The sequence below is a fragment of the Epinephelus fuscoguttatus genome, linkage group LG23 (genome assembly GCF_011397635.1).
Source record: "Epinephelus fuscoguttatus linkage group LG23, E.fuscoguttatus.final_Chr_v1".
NCBI classification, from domain to species: Eukaryota; Metazoa; Chordata; class Actinopteri; order Perciformes; family Serranidae; genus Epinephelus; species Epinephelus fuscoguttatus.
In genome coordinates this window covers 13,313,759-13,332,903 of record NC_064774.1, presented here as the reverse complement: position 1 = coordinate 13,332,903, position 19,145 = coordinate 13,313,759, and the positions used below count along the sequence as shown (strand labels likewise).

At 41.3% G+C, this 19,145-nt stretch overlaps 2 protein-coding genes across 4 annotated transcripts in view; one reads left to right on the top strand and one right to left on the bottom strand.

Annotated features, from left to right (window-relative positions):
* Positions 1 to 9,642: 9,642 nt before the first annotated feature.
* cideb (cell death inducing DFFA like effector b) overlaps positions 9,643 to 19,145 on the bottom strand; it is a 54,649-nt gene continuing 45,146 nt past the window's right edge. Inside the window, exons 1-5 of one of the 2 annotated variants that reach the window (XM_049568112.1) lie at positions 12,971 to 13,139; positions 12,443 to 12,557; positions 11,680 to 11,838; positions 11,407 to 11,597; positions 9,643 to 10,649 (exon numbers count right to left, since the gene is read on the bottom strand). In XM_049568112.1, the coding sequence (XP_049424069.1) occupies positions 10,508 to 10,649; positions 11,407 to 11,597; positions 11,680 to 11,838; positions 12,443 to 12,557; positions 12,971 to 12,996 (633 nt within the window). In that variant the 5' untranslated portion in view covers positions 12,997 to 13,139 and the 3' untranslated portion in view covers positions 9,643 to 10,507. Of the gene's footprint in view, positions 10,650 to 11,406; positions 11,598 to 11,679; positions 11,839 to 12,442; positions 12,558 to 12,970; positions 13,140 to 19,145 lie in introns of those variants that run through there. The other variant, XM_049568113.1, reaches the window with a different exon arrangement.
* tinf2 (TERF1 (TRF1)-interacting nuclear factor 2) overlaps positions 15,700 to 19,145 on the top strand; it is a 57,202-nt gene continuing 53,756 nt past the window's right edge. Inside the window, exons 1-6 of one of the 2 annotated variants that reach the window (XM_049568106.1) lie at positions 15,700 to 15,868; positions 16,029 to 16,136; positions 16,324 to 16,416; positions 16,527 to 16,637; positions 17,152 to 17,275; positions 17,381 to 18,185. In XM_049568106.1, coding sequence (XP_049424063.1) covers positions 15,743 to 15,868; positions 16,029 to 16,136; positions 16,324 to 16,416; positions 16,527 to 16,637; positions 17,152 to 17,275; positions 17,381 to 18,185 — 1,367 coding nt within the window. In that variant the 5' untranslated portion in view covers positions 15,700 to 15,742. Of the gene's footprint in view, positions 15,869 to 16,028; positions 16,137 to 16,320; positions 16,417 to 16,526; positions 16,638 to 17,151; positions 17,276 to 17,380; positions 19,104 to 19,145 lie in introns of those variants that run through there. The other variant, XM_049568107.1, reaches the window with a different exon arrangement.

Below are 19,145 nucleotides of genomic sequence, written 5' to 3'. Positions count from 1 at the left end.
AACATGTTGGTCCTTTTGAAGATTGTCAGACATGTTTTCAAAAGCAGGAAGTCCTGATTAGAATTTTCTTCAATATTGTTCAGTGCTGAACAAAGTCATTAGGATCCTCCTTGTTGCTCTTTTGTTGACTGTTTTGGCAGAAAACTTCAAATAAAATCGTATTTTGCTGAAAGTAGTTTTTCCACTCGTTTCTGGTCTCTCGGTGCCTGCTCTGAATACTCTGCCACAGTGGCACTGCACAACAGTTTCGATTTCCGCTAAACCAAACACTCAGGGGTGGTGCTGGATAGATTTGGGTGCAGCCTTTTTTATACTTTTAAGTTTCACTTTCCCTTTTAGACAAGAGCAATAGCCATGGGACTGGCAATGTATTCATAACCTGGCAACATGTTAGTGCAACTTTGTGTGTGAGAAAGACATTGGGACTTGTTGAAAGAAAATGGCAAATGGGAAGGTTATTTTTGAAATGTAATGCCTTACAAATGACTAGTTACTTTGTTAATATGTTTTTCTACAAATATGTTAAACTTGGCAATAAAACTGAAAAATGTATGAGAACAGGCTCTGCCAAAACAAGACATTCCTGCACAGCAAAAGGACACAAAGCAGCAGAATGAATGTTAAATTCTACATATAAACTTTTTTTACCAAAAATAAATATATGTGGATGTGACCACCAACATTTTGATTTGTAAGTAACTAGTTCATCACATTTGCAGCTTTGGATTTGCTCCACTTTACCTGAAAAATCTCACTTTAAACTTGTTTTGCATGTGTTATAATTATTACTGTGATCTTTGCAGCAACAGCACAACATATTAATTTTACTGTAGCTTAGCACTAATCAGTTTTTACATACAGTGAATGAAACAAAAGAAAACAGCTAAATTCTGGTAGTGATTGTTAAGCACTGAAATAGATATGATTAACAATATGTAAATGGGAATGCTGTGATGTGAGCTATAGACAGCGACATGGCTGTCCGTTACAGAAGTTCACAAAGTATCTCTGTGATGAGCAGGGCACCAATAACTTTCCCACAACAACATGTGGTCTGAGAGGATTTCTGGTAATTGCACCCTCCATAACTGTATGTATCACCGGCCTCAGGGTAAACCCTCCCACATGAGCATGTCCATTGCTTCTGGCATTGTGGTTGAGATGAAAATAAAGCAGCTCCATGTCTGCTTGTGCTTGGCTTACTTGAGCTCCTTTGTGATTCTTCCACTTTCAAGCAAACAAAAGGGAACAGGTCCTGACTGGTGGTATTGATGGTTACTGTGACTATTTTTCTCCTCTGGTGCTGGCTGATCATGCTGTTGAACATTAATGAGTTAGGAAAGTCCCATACCACTTCCACTTTTTGTGGTCGGGCTATTTGTTTTGCCACATCTTCATCTGGAGGGTTGATGGCCTGAAGGGAAACCATTTGCCTTTCCTCAGTTACTGTCCTCTCAGGCTTTTTAAAAGGGCCAGATGAGTCTGTAACCTCAAGATACTCCGTTGTGAGAGAGCTGAGCTGGTTGCCTTTGCAGCAGAGTCCATAGGCTTCTCCATCTTTCAACTTCTTTACATAATGTTGGTCACATACACCGATGGTCCAGTCACAGTGTTCGGAAAAGCCGATCACACATCTGTGTAAGTTAGGAAGAGACTGTGTACTCTCAATGAAAAACACGCGGGCAGAACATTGCCCCAGCCCACTCGTGTAGAAAACCTTCCTCTTGTCTGTGGACAGTGACATGCCGGGGCCCAAACTCTGTGGTTCAAAGAACAGGTCTGAACTGGTATTGATGAGCTCCTGGTGGTTCTCTGGGTCAACCAGACTCAACAGGGATCCCCAGAAGTGGCCTGCTTGCTCCACCATCTTTTCCCCATTCTGTCCTACCTTCTGAACCAGTTTGTCCCGATCACTGCCAGGCTCCATCCCTTTCCTCAGATCCACAGCCTTGGCCTTCTCCATATCCTCATGTACCTGAGAATACATCTGTAGGAACCTGAAGGTGTCCTTCTCCTTCTGTGCTGCTTGCATGCTGCTCTTGCTGGTTTTGATGGACACCATACGGGCAGATACTGAACTGTGGACACTGGTCAGGGCAATGTCGCGGAGGTTAGTTACAGCCTTAATGAGGCGCACACTAGAGCGAGCCAGCTTCTCCCTCTCACTCTTCTCCCACTTCTCCAGACTCACATTCTCAGTTTTCACCTGTAGGTCCTGCTGCTCAGCGCTGAGCTTCTCCAGGAGCTCTTTGTGGGCTGTGGAGAAGGTCTTCATATTGTGCAGGCGGTGCTGGTCTTCAATGGCGCAGGAAACACACACACAGGTCATGTCATCCAAGCAGTAGTACTCCAGGAGTTTGCCATGTTGGGGGCATTTAGTGGTGCCACCTAAAGTCGTAGGCTCAGTCAGAGGATGAGTTTGTAGTAACACAGGAGTGGTCAGGTGGGCCTGGAGGTGCTGGACGCACATGGAGATCTCACATTTCATGCATGTCTTCAGTGCTGGTTTCCTGTCCTCCCCTATGCACATGTCGCAGAGGACAACATGTTGGTCCTTTTGAAGATTGTCAGACATGTTTTCAAAAGCAGGAAAATCTTGGAATTAATTGCTCCTGTGTTTCTGTGAAATGAATTCCTGGGGTTGTCCTTGAAAATAAAAGTGTCTGAGTCGGAATTAAATATTTTCAAATGGCTTTGAGTTAGCTGTTTGCCTGTTGCTGGTCCCTTAGAGTCTGGAGTGATAGCTCGAACTGCTCTCCAGCAGTATCATTTCCTGGGAAAGAAACTGCAGTGTACACATGAATTGCACCTTTTAGAGCAGGATGATAATGTCCCTGTCTGCCCTGCCACTCATAGAAAGCCTCATCTTATCTTGCCTTATCATTCAATAAAGGTTAATATTCGTAGCAAAATCTGCACACAGTTGCCCCCCAGATTAAATAGTTCCTACCTTCATGAAAGTTAAAGTGCTGATTTATAAGCACAGAGGAGTTACGAATGTTTTTGATTTTGGCTAAGCAGAGGGACATACATCTTTAAATTATTGTATTTTGAATTTTCAAAAAAATAAAATCACACTCTTTATCAGAGCCAGAAACTGTGCAGACCAGCCGCAACCTCTACAGCTGGAAAATTAAGCCAACACAGAAGTGCCAAAAACTGCAGTTCCTCTAATGGCCACTTGAGGCTGGCTCCGGATGCTAGTCAATTCCCATAGACCCCCATGTGAAAATACCCAACTGTACGGCAGAAATACACGTTTACAGCCTGGTTTTGGTCTCTATGGCTAATTTCTCACTTCATGACAACTGTACTGAAGGGAAATTCTTATATAACTCAGCCATTTACATTTTATTAAGGCCTAAAGTTACCCTCAATTAAGGGTGAGCCACTTTGAGGCAGGCTGTCGCCAAATGGTAACGGCCGCAATGCCGAACTTGAGGCTTCAAAACGCAAGCCTTAAAACCAATTGGTGACATTACGGTAACTACGTCCATTATTTTTACCGTCTATGGTAAAAACAGAAATTACTGTCAGATATTCAAATTTCGGACATCATGTGTGATGAAAGCTTCCCTCAGGAAACATATTCAAACTTAATCTTAAAATTGTGATATTTCATCAAAATCAATTTATCCTACCTGTCTCATTTAAAAGTTCCCCAAAAGGAAAAATATTTGTAGCTTCAGAGATGGTCAAATTAAAAAAAGAAAAGAAAAGAAAAACAAAGAAACAGTCACACCACGCCCACCTCCCTCTTCTGATAGTAAAGAACAGTCCCTAAACGTTTTGTAATTTTGGAGGCTGAGTTTGTGGAGCTGTTGGATTGTAATATGTAATAACTTTCTAGTTAAGACAGCCTCCAAAATGAACATAAAGTTGGATCAACATCTCTCTAAAATACTTCCACCAAACACTGAACACAACCCTGATAATGCAGGGTTTATTACAGTGCTGTCACATTAGACCACAGCTGGAATACCTAATAAACTGGCAACTGATGGTATATTTAATTTAGTAATTTATATTTAATTACCTTGCATTATTTTGAGCATCCCACCCCATGTCATAGATAAACCCTGGAGTTACAGACAGTAAACTGTATTCCTGCCATAGAAGATGAAACGTTACCCATTAACTTGACACTGTTAGCGGTGTTAACTTATCTGGACCCACTGAACCGGATCAGCAGAACAAATTATCTCCTGTTACACTTCAAGACATTTTGTGCGCTCAAAGGTAAGATCTACAAACTATAAATGCAAGTTACTGATCATTTCGGTGTCTAAAAGTAATGAAAACTTTGCTAAATTAACTGCATCATAACGTTAGCATACTTAGCAAGCTAACCTGAGAGGTAACGGTCAACACGTAGGCTAGGCTACTAACGTTAGCTAAACTGGCTAACGTTAACTAGCTTACGTTACGTATACTAGCTAACGTTGCCGGAATGCTGGCGGACCGTACGTTACAGACGCAGCTCAGTCGATCAGTGATGGTGATCAATAATTTGTAACGTTGCTTTATTACACGGTGTACTCGGTAACACTTATGCAAATGCGAAGATGTGATTGAACGTCAGAGTTAAGCGCGAATTTAGCTAGCTAGCTAAAGCTAAAGTTAGCTAGCGAGCCAACAGTACTTTTTATACTTTATAGCTAAAATAAGTCTAATTTAATGCCAGTGTCGACGTTGTTAATTTGGTGCTATTCATCTAAGGTCAGCATGTTAAAATGGAATTAAAACACGGCCAGTTATATTTAAGTTGGTAAGTAAGGAGTATTTATATTATATGTCACTTTCTTCTACCACTGCATTTCATTTTCTCCACCAGTATTATTATATTGTGGGGTTTCAGTTATAAAGTAGACTAACGTTAACTCAGCACAAATAACTTTGCTACGTAACACCACAAATCAAATATGATGCATTAAATGTTAAACTAAAGAGCAGTATATGAAGTGAATTAGGTCTACCTCCTGCTCTTAAATGCTGAAACCACATTAATATAGAAATAACAATTTAACACTGAAAGAAGCCATTTACCTAATAAATACTTCAATACCATTAAAACAATTGTAAAGGTCCTGTGTGTAGGATTTAGGGGGATATATTGCCAGAATCGAATATAGGCCTAATATAATAGGCAATTTTTCTTTAGTGTATAATCACCTAATAGACTTTACATTGTGATGATGTTACAGCTTTTAAAGAGCTTTTCTTGGCTTGATGAAAGATTTACAAATATAAAACCTCAAAAATTCAGAATAGAATGATTTATAATTTATCTGGTTTGCAGTCTAAGTTGTCCTGTCAACAGTTTTACAGGTGTTTTTTTTTTCTTTTTAAAGTGGTGGCCTATGGGTAAAATGCTTTTTGGGCCAACAGGGATTTTGTGAAAAATTTGCTGCAAGGCTGAGCTACTTTCCTGTGGGCCTGAGACCAACATGTTGCACCACCATGTTTCTACAGTAGCCCAGAATGGACAAACCAAACACTAGCTCTAGATAGGGCCATTTGCTTTTTTGCATTTTTGCATCAGCCACCAGAGTTTGTAGCCCCTCTGTGACGAGAGCGTCTGGTTTAAATCGCTGGGTCTATTTGTTTTGGAGAACAAAAGGCTTCCGTGGATAATTCGGCTTGAACACTTAAGGAATTCTAACCAGGACAAGTTTCAGCTGGTTGCAATCAGCAGTCCTCACGGCTAGATGCAACTAAATCCCCCTAAATCTTATACAGTGATCCTTAAGCAACATGCTATCATCACTCCTCTATATTTCATGTAAAAATACCTGCGGGGAGTGATGAGGTCGGAGTGGAGATGCCAAAATCAAACTATGTTCTGCATTGAAATAAACATTTCACATGTGAGTTGCCTGACTGAAATATTAAAGGGATATTCACAGCAGCCACAGTGTCACAGTATGTAGCGTAATAACTACTAAGAAAAGATGAAAGGTACGTTAGACAATTGCTTTTCTGTTTTTGCATTTTATTTTATATTGAATACATTTTTTTCTTGGGTATGAACCCTTTCTGTTTGTCCTCTCTTTGCAGGAATCATTTCCACAGATGAGAGAGCTGAGGCAAAACGCTGATGAAGGACTCGCAGAAAGACTCCTGATGCTCCTGGACAGACTACACCAGACACAATCATTGCCTCGATGGCTTTCACTGTGAACCAAACCAGTGCAGTGTGTCTCCGCTGGTCTCTGACAGTCAGAAGCTTATATGGGTGCGCTCCAACGAGTTCGACCTACAGTTGGACGGAGAAGCAGAGCTGAACAAGGCCTTCAACAGGTTCCCATACCTGACACAGGGACAGACAGCAGCACTGGCGCAGCGCTGCGCCCTGCACCCAGACCAGGTGAAGATGTGGTTCATGGTGCAGAGGCTCCGCTATGGCATCAGCTGGGACAGTAAAGACATCAGCGATGTTCGGAAGAAGATCAAGTTGAGTCGGGGAATGGAAGAGCTGCAAAACGGGATGAGGGAAGAGGATGAAGGAGAGAATAAGAAATGCAAAAGCGAGGAAAAGGAGTCAGATGGAAAGAAGTTAGAAAAGATTAGGAAGGAACAAAGGGCAGATGAGGAAAGAATGGCGAGAGAAAATGTGAAGGCTAATAAGCAATTGGAGAGAAAAATTAAGCAGGAGCAACCGGTGAAGAAAGAGAAGGACAGGGTAGTAGACAAAGGGAATACTCAGAGAAGGCGGAAAAGGGTGACAGTGTCAGATAAGAAGGGAATGAAGAGAAAGAAGCAAGGTGAAGAGGCTGCTGTGGAGAGAACAGAAGAGGTAGAAACAAAAAGTGAAGTCGAGGGGGAGAAATCCTCTCAGTCTGAGACAACACATTTCCCTAGAAAAAGAAAGAAGGCAAAAGATAAGAGAAGTTTACTGCCCATGCGAGAGTGGCCTGCCCACAAGAGCTGTGTGGTTCCTGATGAGCCGCTGGATCCAAGTCCTTTTCCTGTCCCCCAGTCTGAAACTGTGCCCCCTCTCACAGCACAGCTAAAAAGAGTCGACGCCATTCCCCCGTCCACCTCAGATGATCTTACGACCCCTGTGGAAAGGGGCCTTGAAACACAATTAGAGGCTAGGCTGCAGGAAGACGTGCATGCAGGGTCAACAAACCACAATGGTGTCGTCACTGATTTTAGTGAACTGGAGGGGCTCGTGGCAATGCTCAATATTCCTCGTGTTGCAACGGGTCACCCAGCGTCACCCAACACCGTGATTATCATGCAGTACAAGCATGCAGGCTTCCCACTGGGGCACGCAGTACAAAGACGTTAGCTCAGAGGGAGATGTTGAAGGCAGCTTTCTTGCACTGCCAGTATCCAGATAACCACGGCTACGACCAACTGGCGATGATGACTGAAATCCCCCGCTACGAACTGGTTCAGTGGTTCGGTGACAGGCGCTATCAGGTCAAGAAAGGAAGGCCACGCTGGATGACTCAGGAGCAGCACCGCAAGGTGGTGGCCAACATCAGGTACCAGCAGTACCTGAATGACCTATTGAAGACAAAGCCACGTGCGGCAGGCAGTGACGGCAATGACAAAGCAACCAGGCAGATGTTGCTTGACATGAGTGAAAGCTGTGGCGGTGAGGAAAGTGTGCCGAAGCAGTTAAGTGATTTTTAATTTTTGCGTTGACATTTTGAACTGTAAAATGTAATTTTTAGAAAAAGTTGCCAAGTTAAGACACGTTCTTGTGAATGAGCCTCTTCTTTTATTCAGAAAGTATTGTTGTTATGATGTTATTGTGATATTTCTTCACATGATTGTTAACAGGAGAGATAAGAAAGATACTCATTTACAATGTAGATGGAAGTTTTACACTGACGAATCCCTTCGTGCCACGCAGATGCTTTTATTGTCATTCAAGTAAAACAGTTGAATTTGTTCAAACATGACTCCTCTTGTGATTACAGTAGTTAAATCCTAACATTAGTGAAAACTTTCTCACTATCGTTATATTCAATTTCTCAAAAAGGACAGTGGTGTTTAAGACCATAACATCAGTCATAAAAGGTTGTTATCACCTGTTATCTTAGAAAAACTGCCAACTAGTGTTGTCAATAATATAAAATAATCAATACATATCGATTTGGAATATTTTAAATGGTTTCAATACACATTTCCCGCAGTATTGATGGACCAATACCAGCTGCACTTTCTTACTGTCTCATTAACATCATTCTGTTGTTTTGAGCTACTAACTGAGAAAAGAGCAGTTGTCTATGTCATGTTACAGCCTTGTTATGTTTAACCTGTTTAATAAAAACAATTCATTTTATGCCCCCAGTGTCACTTTTTCCCTATTATCAAAAATGATACTGCACTGTTTCAGAGCTCGAAATCCCAGTATCATGACCACACCACTGCCTACACATAATTCACACAAGATTGACAAAAAATAAATTATAATCCTAGAATATTATGTAAAATATATTGCACAAAAAACCTATAAAACTCATGTTTCCTCTGTTGTTACTCGTGACATTTTCTAACACTGAATCGTAAAGCTTGTCTTTAACCTGACGTATAGTCAAGAAGAATATGGCGCACAGTCATACAGTCACCCTGCATGAGACTATCATTGTTAATATTTACAAATACCACCTTAACAGATAGGCATGTTAAAAAAGTGGTTTCTTTTACCCCATGCTAAAAAGGTAAACTGCAGAACAGTTAAACAATATAATGGTTATCAAATGAGATGCTCAATAATAGGAATGGATTTAAAAGATCTCAGACTGACCTATCAATTCCTATTGAAGGGTAATTTTGTTTTTTTTTAACCTGGTATTTTTTGTGTGTGTCTGAATGAACAACAATTTTTAAAAACTGGTCCAGTATTGAGCGCTGCAGCCGGCAGCGGCAATACAGGCTGCAATTTAACCACTTTGGGCAAATCTGCACCGTCAGTTTACATCCTCTAAAAGTGCTTGTTTTTGCCACTGACAGGCTCACATTGTTACTGTAGGTAGAAGGATCCCTTCAGAGATAGAATTTTTTGTTAGATAGAAAGATTCTTTTTGTTTGCTATCACCAAACCCACCAGACTCCATTTAAATAAACAGTAATTTTAGTGTGCATAGAGGCAGCATATTTTCACTTCTAACTGAGTGAATTAAGGGTTCATTTAAACCAAACCAGAGCTGGTGATTGTTGGAACAGCGGAAAGAAAAATCAAGACAGTTTTTGTGAGTTTCATACTCACAACTTCATGAATGACTTGTTTTACAATAATAAAATTACTGTTTATTTAAAGCTATGGTCTACGTTTAGAAAGATTGATCATTATCATTAACATCATTTAGATGGTGGTTATGGCCCAATAGTGCTAGCTACACAATGTGAAGAGCAAAAGGAACCAAAAATCCATTCTCTCTGGTGGCTGCAGGCCTGCAAAGAAATTGACCAATCACAGCCATCCGGTCCACATGGGAGTTACTCCTTGCTCAAATTTGCACTCTCTCTCTCTTACCCTCCGTCCAGTACCCTCGCTCCATTTTGATACTCCTCTGCTCTACATCCCGCCTCGTCCCAACCCCCCTCCGCCGAGTTTCGATATGGAAAATAAAGAGCGACAGCAGCAAGCAGCCTCTGCTTGCCCCACCGCAAAGGCCGAAGGAAGCGTAAGTCTGCCTCTGAAAAAGCAGAAACGAAGAGGAACTGCGACAAATTGAGGGCTCAAAGCAGAGTAAACATTGGGTCATCCTTTGACCGATGGCAAAATCTCCGGCAAGATCTGAGCCTGAAAAGTGATGCTGATACAGCAGAGTTTTTGTTGAACAGGTAATATTTCGTTTTTATTGTGGATGTTGTGACATAGATAACTGTATGCCAATGCTGGCTTATGACTGTGAAAGCTGCTGTTATTTTTTTGTGTGGTTAGACGGCGTTAAAACATTTTTGTCTGCAATATTGTCAACACTTGTTTACATGTTCAACGGAGACGTTAGCCTAATTTCTAGCATTGTAAGCTAAAACTGCTATCATGTTAACACATTGTCACAGCAGCGTGTTTCGTTAGGAGGCTCCGAGGGGAGGGGGACACAAGCTCGGAGGGAGGGATCATGGAGCACGGAGGGAGGGGTGTGTGTGTGGGGGGAATGCTTTTTTCAAATCTTTCTCATCGTCTTTCTAAACGTAGACCATAGCTTTAAATGGAGTCTGTGGGTTTGGCGGTACTGATTTTGGGGTTGTTTCTGGTTAAACAAAAAGGATCTTACTCTTTAACAAAAAGGTCTATCTCTGTAGGGATCCTTTCCATAATGTTGTCGGACACTTACAATAACAATCTGAGCCTGTCAGTGGCAAAAAAAGCACTTTTAGTGGATGTAAATTGACGGTACACAGTTTCCCATTACTATTGCATTGCAGCCTGACCTTTCACGACTTGTCTCCATTAGTCACGTAGACACAAACAAACCATAGTAACCCTTTAAGTCGACAATGATTTCAGATGTTACAGCTGAACAGTTTTCTCTTGGCCCCTTCAGTTCCAGTTGGCTGTGTACTCTGCCCTCTGTGGCTGCCAAAGGTCAGCGCCTTCGATGATGCGGCGGATCATGGAGGCGGACGTGATAAGCAGGTGTCCAACAGCATTTAGGAGGGAGGAGGCTACACGCAGGGCTTCTCTGAAAAACGAGAAAGTGTGATCAGTATGATTTTGTATGCAGCCAACTCAAGTCACATTTAATTTCAGATGGTCAGTCGGATAGTTCATAGTTTTAAAGTGGGATTGTATTACATACAATAGATGTCTGTCAGTGCGCTCCCAGTTTGGAGAAGCAGGAAGGCATACCGACACAGAAGCAAAGCACTATACTGGTCGTGTGCGCTATATTGAAAGTATTTTCACCGCTTTACCATTCAGTCAGGCAGCCTTTCCAGTTGGAAATCTGTTAATGACTTGACTATGACTAGCCACCAGACTCCATTGACAAAAACAGTAATTTTGGCTTGCTGAATGCAGGAGCTGCTGGTCTACCACTGCCTCGATCAGTGATTTTGTTTGCGTTATTGTGTGACTTTGTTTAATCCGAACTTACCATTTTAAACGGCAAAGTCACAATAATAAAGAGAACAATTATATTAATGGAGGTGGCGGTGGACCAGCAGCTCCAGTGTTCATCAATATTAAATTAGGTTTTTCTCAATGGAGTCTGGCTTGCAGAGAGAAATGCAATAGCTTAAGTTCCCCGTCAGAAATCGCTGTATGACTGTAAGGTAAAGTGGTGACAGTTTTCTAAATATAGCGCACACTTAAACTGATACTGATTTTTGTAGGTGGCTAAAATACATTTTGTTGCTGCCCCCGTCCATAGTAGTACATTGCGTAGCTTCCAAGTCCTGTCTGCTAATTTTTGTTATGACCTCCTCCCCTGAGCTTACCTGAGGACTTTCTTGGGCCCCAGACACTGGAAGTTAGCGCTCACAGAGTACAGGCCTTGAAATGTGGCCTTCACACTCAGGGAACCAAACACATCCTTTGGGTTCATCCTGTAGAGGTCAAAGGTGACACGAGCGATGTCTTTCCCGGTCCGAGGCTTGTCGTGGTCTTTAGATTTGAACACAACTGCACCCTGGGGGATCAGAGACATCAGTCACATATATTACATACAATCACATGGGGCTATGTAACGATACTACTGTGGTCAGACATACCGCCTGTGGTCTCCATGTCTGTCCAGGCTCCAGGGCCATGAGCATGGTGTTGTCAGGCAGGGTCATGAGGAACTCGTCGGAGTCTACCTCTGTACCGTCCTCCTCACAGACCAGAGACAGAGACAAGGCAGACAGGGACAGCAGCAAGGCCTGGCATACCTACGGCACAGATTCAAGTTGGCTCTGGATTAATTCATGTGTGCTAGAGCAGAGGTTTTCATCTTTTATCAGACAAGGACCCCTTACAAGATAAAGTATGTACCAGTACCTGATTAGGTCTCATCAGCTTGGTAAGTCCAAACATAACAGGTAGGCCAACATACCTTTTGGGAGTTTATTTTCCATGTGTAGGTACTCCTTTACCATCGTCATAGCTTTCTCCGTTGATGGATACTGCTCTAATGTGTCGCTGCATTTGCTTTGTAATGATTCCCACTGCCGCCTTGACTGCCTTATATTCATGATACTTTGACTAACAGTTCTTTGTCGGTCAAAGCAAAGAAATCATCATCAAGGCTCTAACAAGGCAGCTGTCTCCCTTTATTAGCAAGTTTCATTTATTTCATAATACTATTATGTTCTTACTTTAATTTTATCCATTTAATTTTATTTTTTATTTAATTTTTAATACTTTATTTTCACATGTATTTATTTATTTAACATTTTTCCTTCTCATTTTTTTGTTACGCTACAACAAGCAGCTTTACCCCGATCAGAACCTTTTCCATTATTTCTTTGCATTATATATCTATTACAGTCTCACCCTCTCTTTCAGCTCCTCCAGGGTCCCTGCTGTGATACCCTTCCTGGTCTCCCTGTTTTGACAACACACTCTGAAGGGACGTTGTGGTGGAGACCACACTCGCTTGGTCACAGATCTGAGGAAGACCAGACAGAAAGGTTATTAAATTGCTCAATGTGTTGGATGCTGTATGTAGGAGATTTTCACAGCAGACATTTTATCTCATACACAATACTAAGATCCCCAAACGGAAGCAGTTAAATTGAATTAATCAGTCATTAATTTCATTATTTACACGTTTTCCTGCTGTGACATGTCAAAATGTCTTCTGTTAAAAAGGACCCACCTGAGCCATGATAAATGACCAATATTTATCACAATAAAATAATAAAAATGTCAAATTTCATAATATGAAATAGCTTAAAATGACATGTCCTTTGAGTAAATTTCAGCTTCAACAACACAGTGTTGTTGGATTGTTGATCAAGTGAAGGGATCATGAAGCAAATCAATACAATATCAACCGGCCAAAAGTACTTTTTCACTTACTTGATAAATGAAGACGTTGTGTCCATGTTCGTCGTTCCCTTGTTGTCTCTTTTCACAGCCTTATTTTTTTCAGAAGGTGTTTTGTTGTAACAAATAGTGACAATGTTAGTGCGGCTTGTATCTGACCCAGCAGCTGGACTTTACCCTGAACCTGGTGATAACTCAGATACAGAGCAGTACATGGCAAAGGTCATCTCGCCTGTGTGTGTCAGTGTGTGTGTGTGTGTGTGTGTGTGTGTGTGTGTGTGTGTGTGTGTGTGTGAGACCTCCTTGCTGAGAAGCAGTGTTATTATCTATATAGCCCGACTGATAATGGATGTGTAAGTTCAATACTGATCTTGTGACCTGACAGTTTTAAAAATCTGTTTTTATGAACATATCACAAAAAATAAGCAGTTTCCATAAGAATCCTTTATATTTGTTTTTTAATTATTCACTGCAGTTTCTGGTTACTTATCGGCTGACATAGACATCCACACTTATAAAGCTGCAATGTCAGCTGATATATTGGCCCAGCCCATTTATCTGGCTCTGTACTTTTAAGGGACATATTACAATAACATTAATATTTTACCATATGAAAGATATTTTAGTCCCATTGTAGGAATATAAACTCAGATTGATACCTGTACCAATGGATGGACTACTGAATGGGCCTACTGGACAAAACATAAAAAAAAGACACAAAATAAGTACAAAAGGGGCAAAACAATCAAAAAAGAGACATAAAATGACTACAAGGAGACACAAAATGACCAAAAAGACACCAAATGACCACAAAGAGACACAAAATAGCTACAAACGAGGCAAAACAACCAATAAAGAGACACCAAATGACTACAAGGAGACACAAAACAACCAAGAAGACACTAAATGACCTCAAAGACACAAAATAACTACAAAAAGGGCAAAACAACCAGAAAGTGACAGTGAAAGTGAAAACAAAAGACACAACATTACATTAAAAAAAACACAAAATTAATTATTATTAACAGTCACTAAACAAGAAAACACAAAATTACTACACACGAACCAAATCATCAAAACAGAGACACAAAATGTCTCCAAAGAGACACAAACGACCAAATAGACACATAATGCGGTGGTAAAGAGACACAAAATGACTACAAGAAGAAACAAAACAACTAAAAAAGACACAAAATGACTACAAAGAGACACAAAACAACCAAAAAAAGATACAAAATGACCTTAAAGGAGACACAAAATGACTACAAGAATAAACAAAACAACCAAAAAAGACACTAAATGACCTAAAAGGAGACACAAAATGACTACAAAGAGACATAAAACAACCAAAAAAGATACAAAATGGCCTTAAGGGGACACAAAATGCCAACAAAAGACACAAAAGTGCCTTTAAACCCCATAAAGTTATCTCAAAGAGTCACAAAATGAAGACAGCGGGATACAAAATAACTACATATGGGGCAAAACAACAAAAAAGAGACACAAAATGACTAGAGACACAAAACAACCAAGAAGACACTCAATGACGTCAAAGAGACACAAAATAACTGCAAGAAGGGGCAAAATAACAAAAGAAGACACCACATGTAGATCCAAAATAACTACACGTGGGGCAAAATAACCAAAAAAGAGACACAAAATGATGACAAGGAGACACAAAATTATCATGACTAAAACAACAATAGCAAAACCACAACAAAGTCGATTGTCTCATAATGCCCATGCCTGTCATGGTTCGCATAACCATTTTCTTGTTTTTTTGCCTTTTATTTGAGCCATTATCTTATTTGTGTTCATATGTTTCTTAAAATTATGCTACTTCTAGATTACATTTTTAAGTGGTAAATAAATAGTAATGATTACCTTTTATAATCTTACACTCCCATGTATTAAAACTTTGATGTTGCATCGTTACAATATAGAACAAAAAAGGTTTTGTACATGAGAAATAACTCAACAACAAAAAACGGCTGTCGGATCCGCTAAAATACGTCATATCCTGTAAACAACACCGGGTGCGCTTGTTTTAAATGCGAGGGTGCGCGTGGACGGAGTTTGCCGTTCGAACCGTTGTATTTTATTCCCAATGCGCGAGGCACCGCCCACTCGGCACAGCCGCGTGAAGACATGAGAAGAGTTACATGGTTGCAGTGAAGGCGGGAGGACAAGAAGCAGAAGTTTTGATAGAAGTGGTGCTAGCTTTGTTTCGAGCGGGTTATCAGTCACTGTGATACTGAAGTGAACCACAGAGAGCTCCAGGCGTCGACGGAATTAGTCAACATTACCTCAACATTAACTCCTAAACTACTTCAGGGTAAACTGTTAGCTCCGCGGCGGTTTAGAAGTAATGTGTGTACGTTGCTAAGCTAACGTCAACTTGTTAACCTCCTTAGCCGTTAGCTGACTGTCTGATCGAGTGGTATGGCTACAAGAAATCCTAAGGAAAATGGTAAGTGTTAACATGGTTTACGTTGAGTAAGGTTGTGGCAGGTGACTGACAGTGTAGTCATGCTCATCATGGCTGACAAGTAAATGTGTTCATCAGTCAATGAATTTGACAGCCTCCTACATTAGCATTACTGACTGGGTTGTAGCCAGCAGTGCAACATTGACAGCATCAATCCATGGAGACAAGTGAAGCAGAATTTTCCAGCCCTGTATTAGTTGCCATAAGTGTATCACAGTTATCTCCTCTGTCTCCTGCACAGATGCCAGCCTCCCTTTGCTGCCCTGCAGCTCTTGGCCCCGCCTGTGCGTCTGGTATCTGCAGCCCTCTGGAAAGTGATGAAGCAGAGGGATGTGATGCAGTATGGGGCTGTGGAGGAGTTTGTGACATCGGCCTGTGAGACTGTCCCCGGGCTGCTCACTGTGAGACACCAGGGCAAGCTGGCACTGGGGCTGAGAGGGCGAGTATGTATGCTTTTCATTTCATCTGGACTATTATTGTAAGGTCGCAAAACTTATGCAGCTCCTGAGTCCAAGACAAATTCCCCCATGAAGTATATCGTCTCGTATCAGAATTATATTTCTGCTTAATTGCATGGTTCATCATCCTCTGCCTTCTTTTCAGTTTATCTTGGAGCTGTGCCGCACACAACTGGATAAAAAGGTGATCGAGCCACACCTGGAAAGGATCCGTACCCCTGCTGCCCTGTCAACCTCCTCTGCTCCTACGGGGGTAAATTATCTTTGATGTTTAGATTCTCACATGTTGCATTTCCATTTTTGTCACTAAATAGTTTGTAGGCTTTTATTCCAAATAATAACTCCATACTCTCGATGATTCACAGCACATTGCTACAGAAAGACAGTAGAAACTCATGTACGAAAAAAAATGTAATGTTTGCTTTTTTGTCTCCGAGAAGAGGGATGTAAAAATCACAAGAACAGTCGAAAGTTTCCATTCATTGGTTCACACACTGCTAAGAGACCCGGCAGGGCGAGAACAATTCTTCAAGGTGAGTCTCCCTACTTGTGTTTATTTGGATCTCACAGCAGCAGCAACTCATATGTGATCATCTCTCAGTCAATGTAGAAAGGAAAGTAACAGCCTACTCTGTTCTGACAGGAGGAGTTTCCCGTGGATTACGGTCCAAAGTTTGACCAGGAACTGGAGAAGCTGCTGTGGGAGTTCTTGATCCGAGTGGACCAGTTGCTCCCGGTTCCCAACCTAGCTCAGGTAGCGTCAGTCAACCCAGTGCAGACTACATTTCATACAGTTTTATTAGTTGTAAGCTTTAGTCTGCATGAACACATTTATAATACTAACATGATAGCAGTATTTAGAAGGCTAAAACCGAATGGGGGATTATTTTAGTGTGTCTAAAACCAATAGCACATTAATTGCATACTATTTCCAGTTAATATTACAGTATACAAACACTGGACACTACATAGTCATTAATGTTCCATAACGCAATGCAACATTTATGAAGGACAGCGACCAAGACCACTTCAATTCAAGCTTTGTGAGGCGTAATATAGTTCATGAAGTATTCTTAAATTGCTGGTACAGATGAGTTTGGCACAGGTTACCATGGTTACGTAGCTCCAACTGACAATTAGGCTCTATGGATGAGTTATTACAGCTCAGTGAGTCTGAAAAGATACTACTCTTATTCACAAAGAGACCCACGTCGAACGTTTTGGTTGTTAAATTTGAAAAGGTCAATATTGTAATAATTTGTCTGCAGACTGTGTCGTGGCTCAGTGATGCCCCCCCTGTCCTGGAGGAGTGTGCGCGGGCAGCCACCCAGCCACAACTCCTTAAGATACTGCTTCAGCATCAAACCTGTCTGGGTCATCTGGAGAGTGCAGGTACAACTACACACCTTCTTAGCGTCTTTGCGAGGTTGACTGTAACAGCGAAGCCTTTTATGTAGATTCCGAATAATTCTCATCATCCATGTTTGTTTGTTACAGCATCCCTGCCTCCAAACTTGGGAGACTCCATCCTGGCTTCACTTTCTCTGCCACCCTCTGGAAAAGTACCTTCAGATCAACCAACAGGAGCCACAAAGTCCACTGTGGACCAGTCTGATGTCACAATGACAAGAGACAAACCACAATTTGTTACACCCGTTATCGGACTAATATCAAATGAAGATGTTCCCGTTATGATCAGGACATCGAGAGACAATGAGCCAGCCAGCTCAAAAGATGCAACAGCCTCAGACCCAAAAGATAAGTTGAAATTCACTGTGATTAAGAGACAAAAACCCAAAGAGGGTGAAGAAGACGTGGAGGAGGAGGGGAACGCCTTACAAAGAAAAAGTGGACTGAAACGCAAGCAGCCTGACAAACAGAGTGAATCCGACGAGGAGGAGGAAGTGTTGCGCATGATCAGAACTGGGGAATCGAGGATAAGCGGGCATTTGAGAAGAAGAGATAACCAGAGGACAAATGAGAGCAAAGAAGACAAAGCTGTCAGAGGCGAGGTGCAAAAAAGAGCAGCTCTAGAAACCTGCATGTCCCAGCTGGGTGTCAAAGCACTGCACCTGCCTGAAGATCCGTCCCTCCGCTCCATTTTTGCATCTTGTCTGATCCGCCAACCCAGAGTTGTCATTGACAAACTGTCAGTGACTCCTGCTATCGCTAACAGGACTGATAGAGGAGGTAAATCCATAAACGTGACCCGGCAGAATCAGAGGAGGAACTTGCCCGTCAAAGCGCCAACAAATCAACGTCGAAAGCCTGACTTGGATTATCCTGGCTTGGACGATAAAGAGTAAGAGACGGGAATGAAATGCACGTGTAAAGTAGCAAAGTAGGTCTTAGCATCATGTCAAGTCTGTATCGCAATAATTCAGCAGCTAGCTTAAAAGAAAACTGCTGTGATGTGTTTTGGATTTTGTTCACGAGCTTTCCCTAGCTGCCTGGGATTCCCGTAGTGTACATTTTGAGTAAGAATATGTTTGTTCTAAAACACACCGATGATCCCACAGTGCCAGACACTTTAAGTTGACCTTGCAGAAACACATTGAGACAAGATTTTACTGCTGTATAAATTAAATAGTTTACGTTTATTCTAACAATGGAGCCCAGGGATACTCAACTTATTTATAATCAGCCTGGACCTCTGTCAGTGTGCCCTGGGATCCTCTCTTGGCTCTTTTAAGTTTTTTAAACAGGTTCTATTTTGATGTTTTTATTGCACTTTGGCACCTTATAGATATTAAAAGCACCCGCCAAAAAAATCCCAGTGTGAATTAGTTTATTTTCATCGTAAATTAGAAAATGGTCCCCAGGTTTTAAGTTGACTATTACTCATGTACAAATAAAATAAAATACAAATACAATGAAATAATTTAGTTAAATGTTTCTGGTATTATTTGGTCTTTCTACCTCTGTATGTGCTCTTTTGGAATTGCAGGTCCTATAAAAAGAAATTTAAGAGATTTAACTGCATTTTAATATTTCCTGGCTGTGTTTAGACCTACATTAGAAACGCCTCTGTCAAAGCAGATCAGTAAGCAGATCATTTACCACCATTCACTGTGGCTCAGGAGGTAGAGCAGGTTGTCCTCCTGTCCATATGTCTGACACTGAACCACCAGTTGGTCTTGAGGAGTAGGCCAGTGTCTCGCATGGCATTAGTGTATGAATGTGTGCGAATGAGAGGCGAATTTTACCAAAGAAAGATGCTATATTAATGCAGTCCATTTACTATTAAGAAGTTAATTGACAT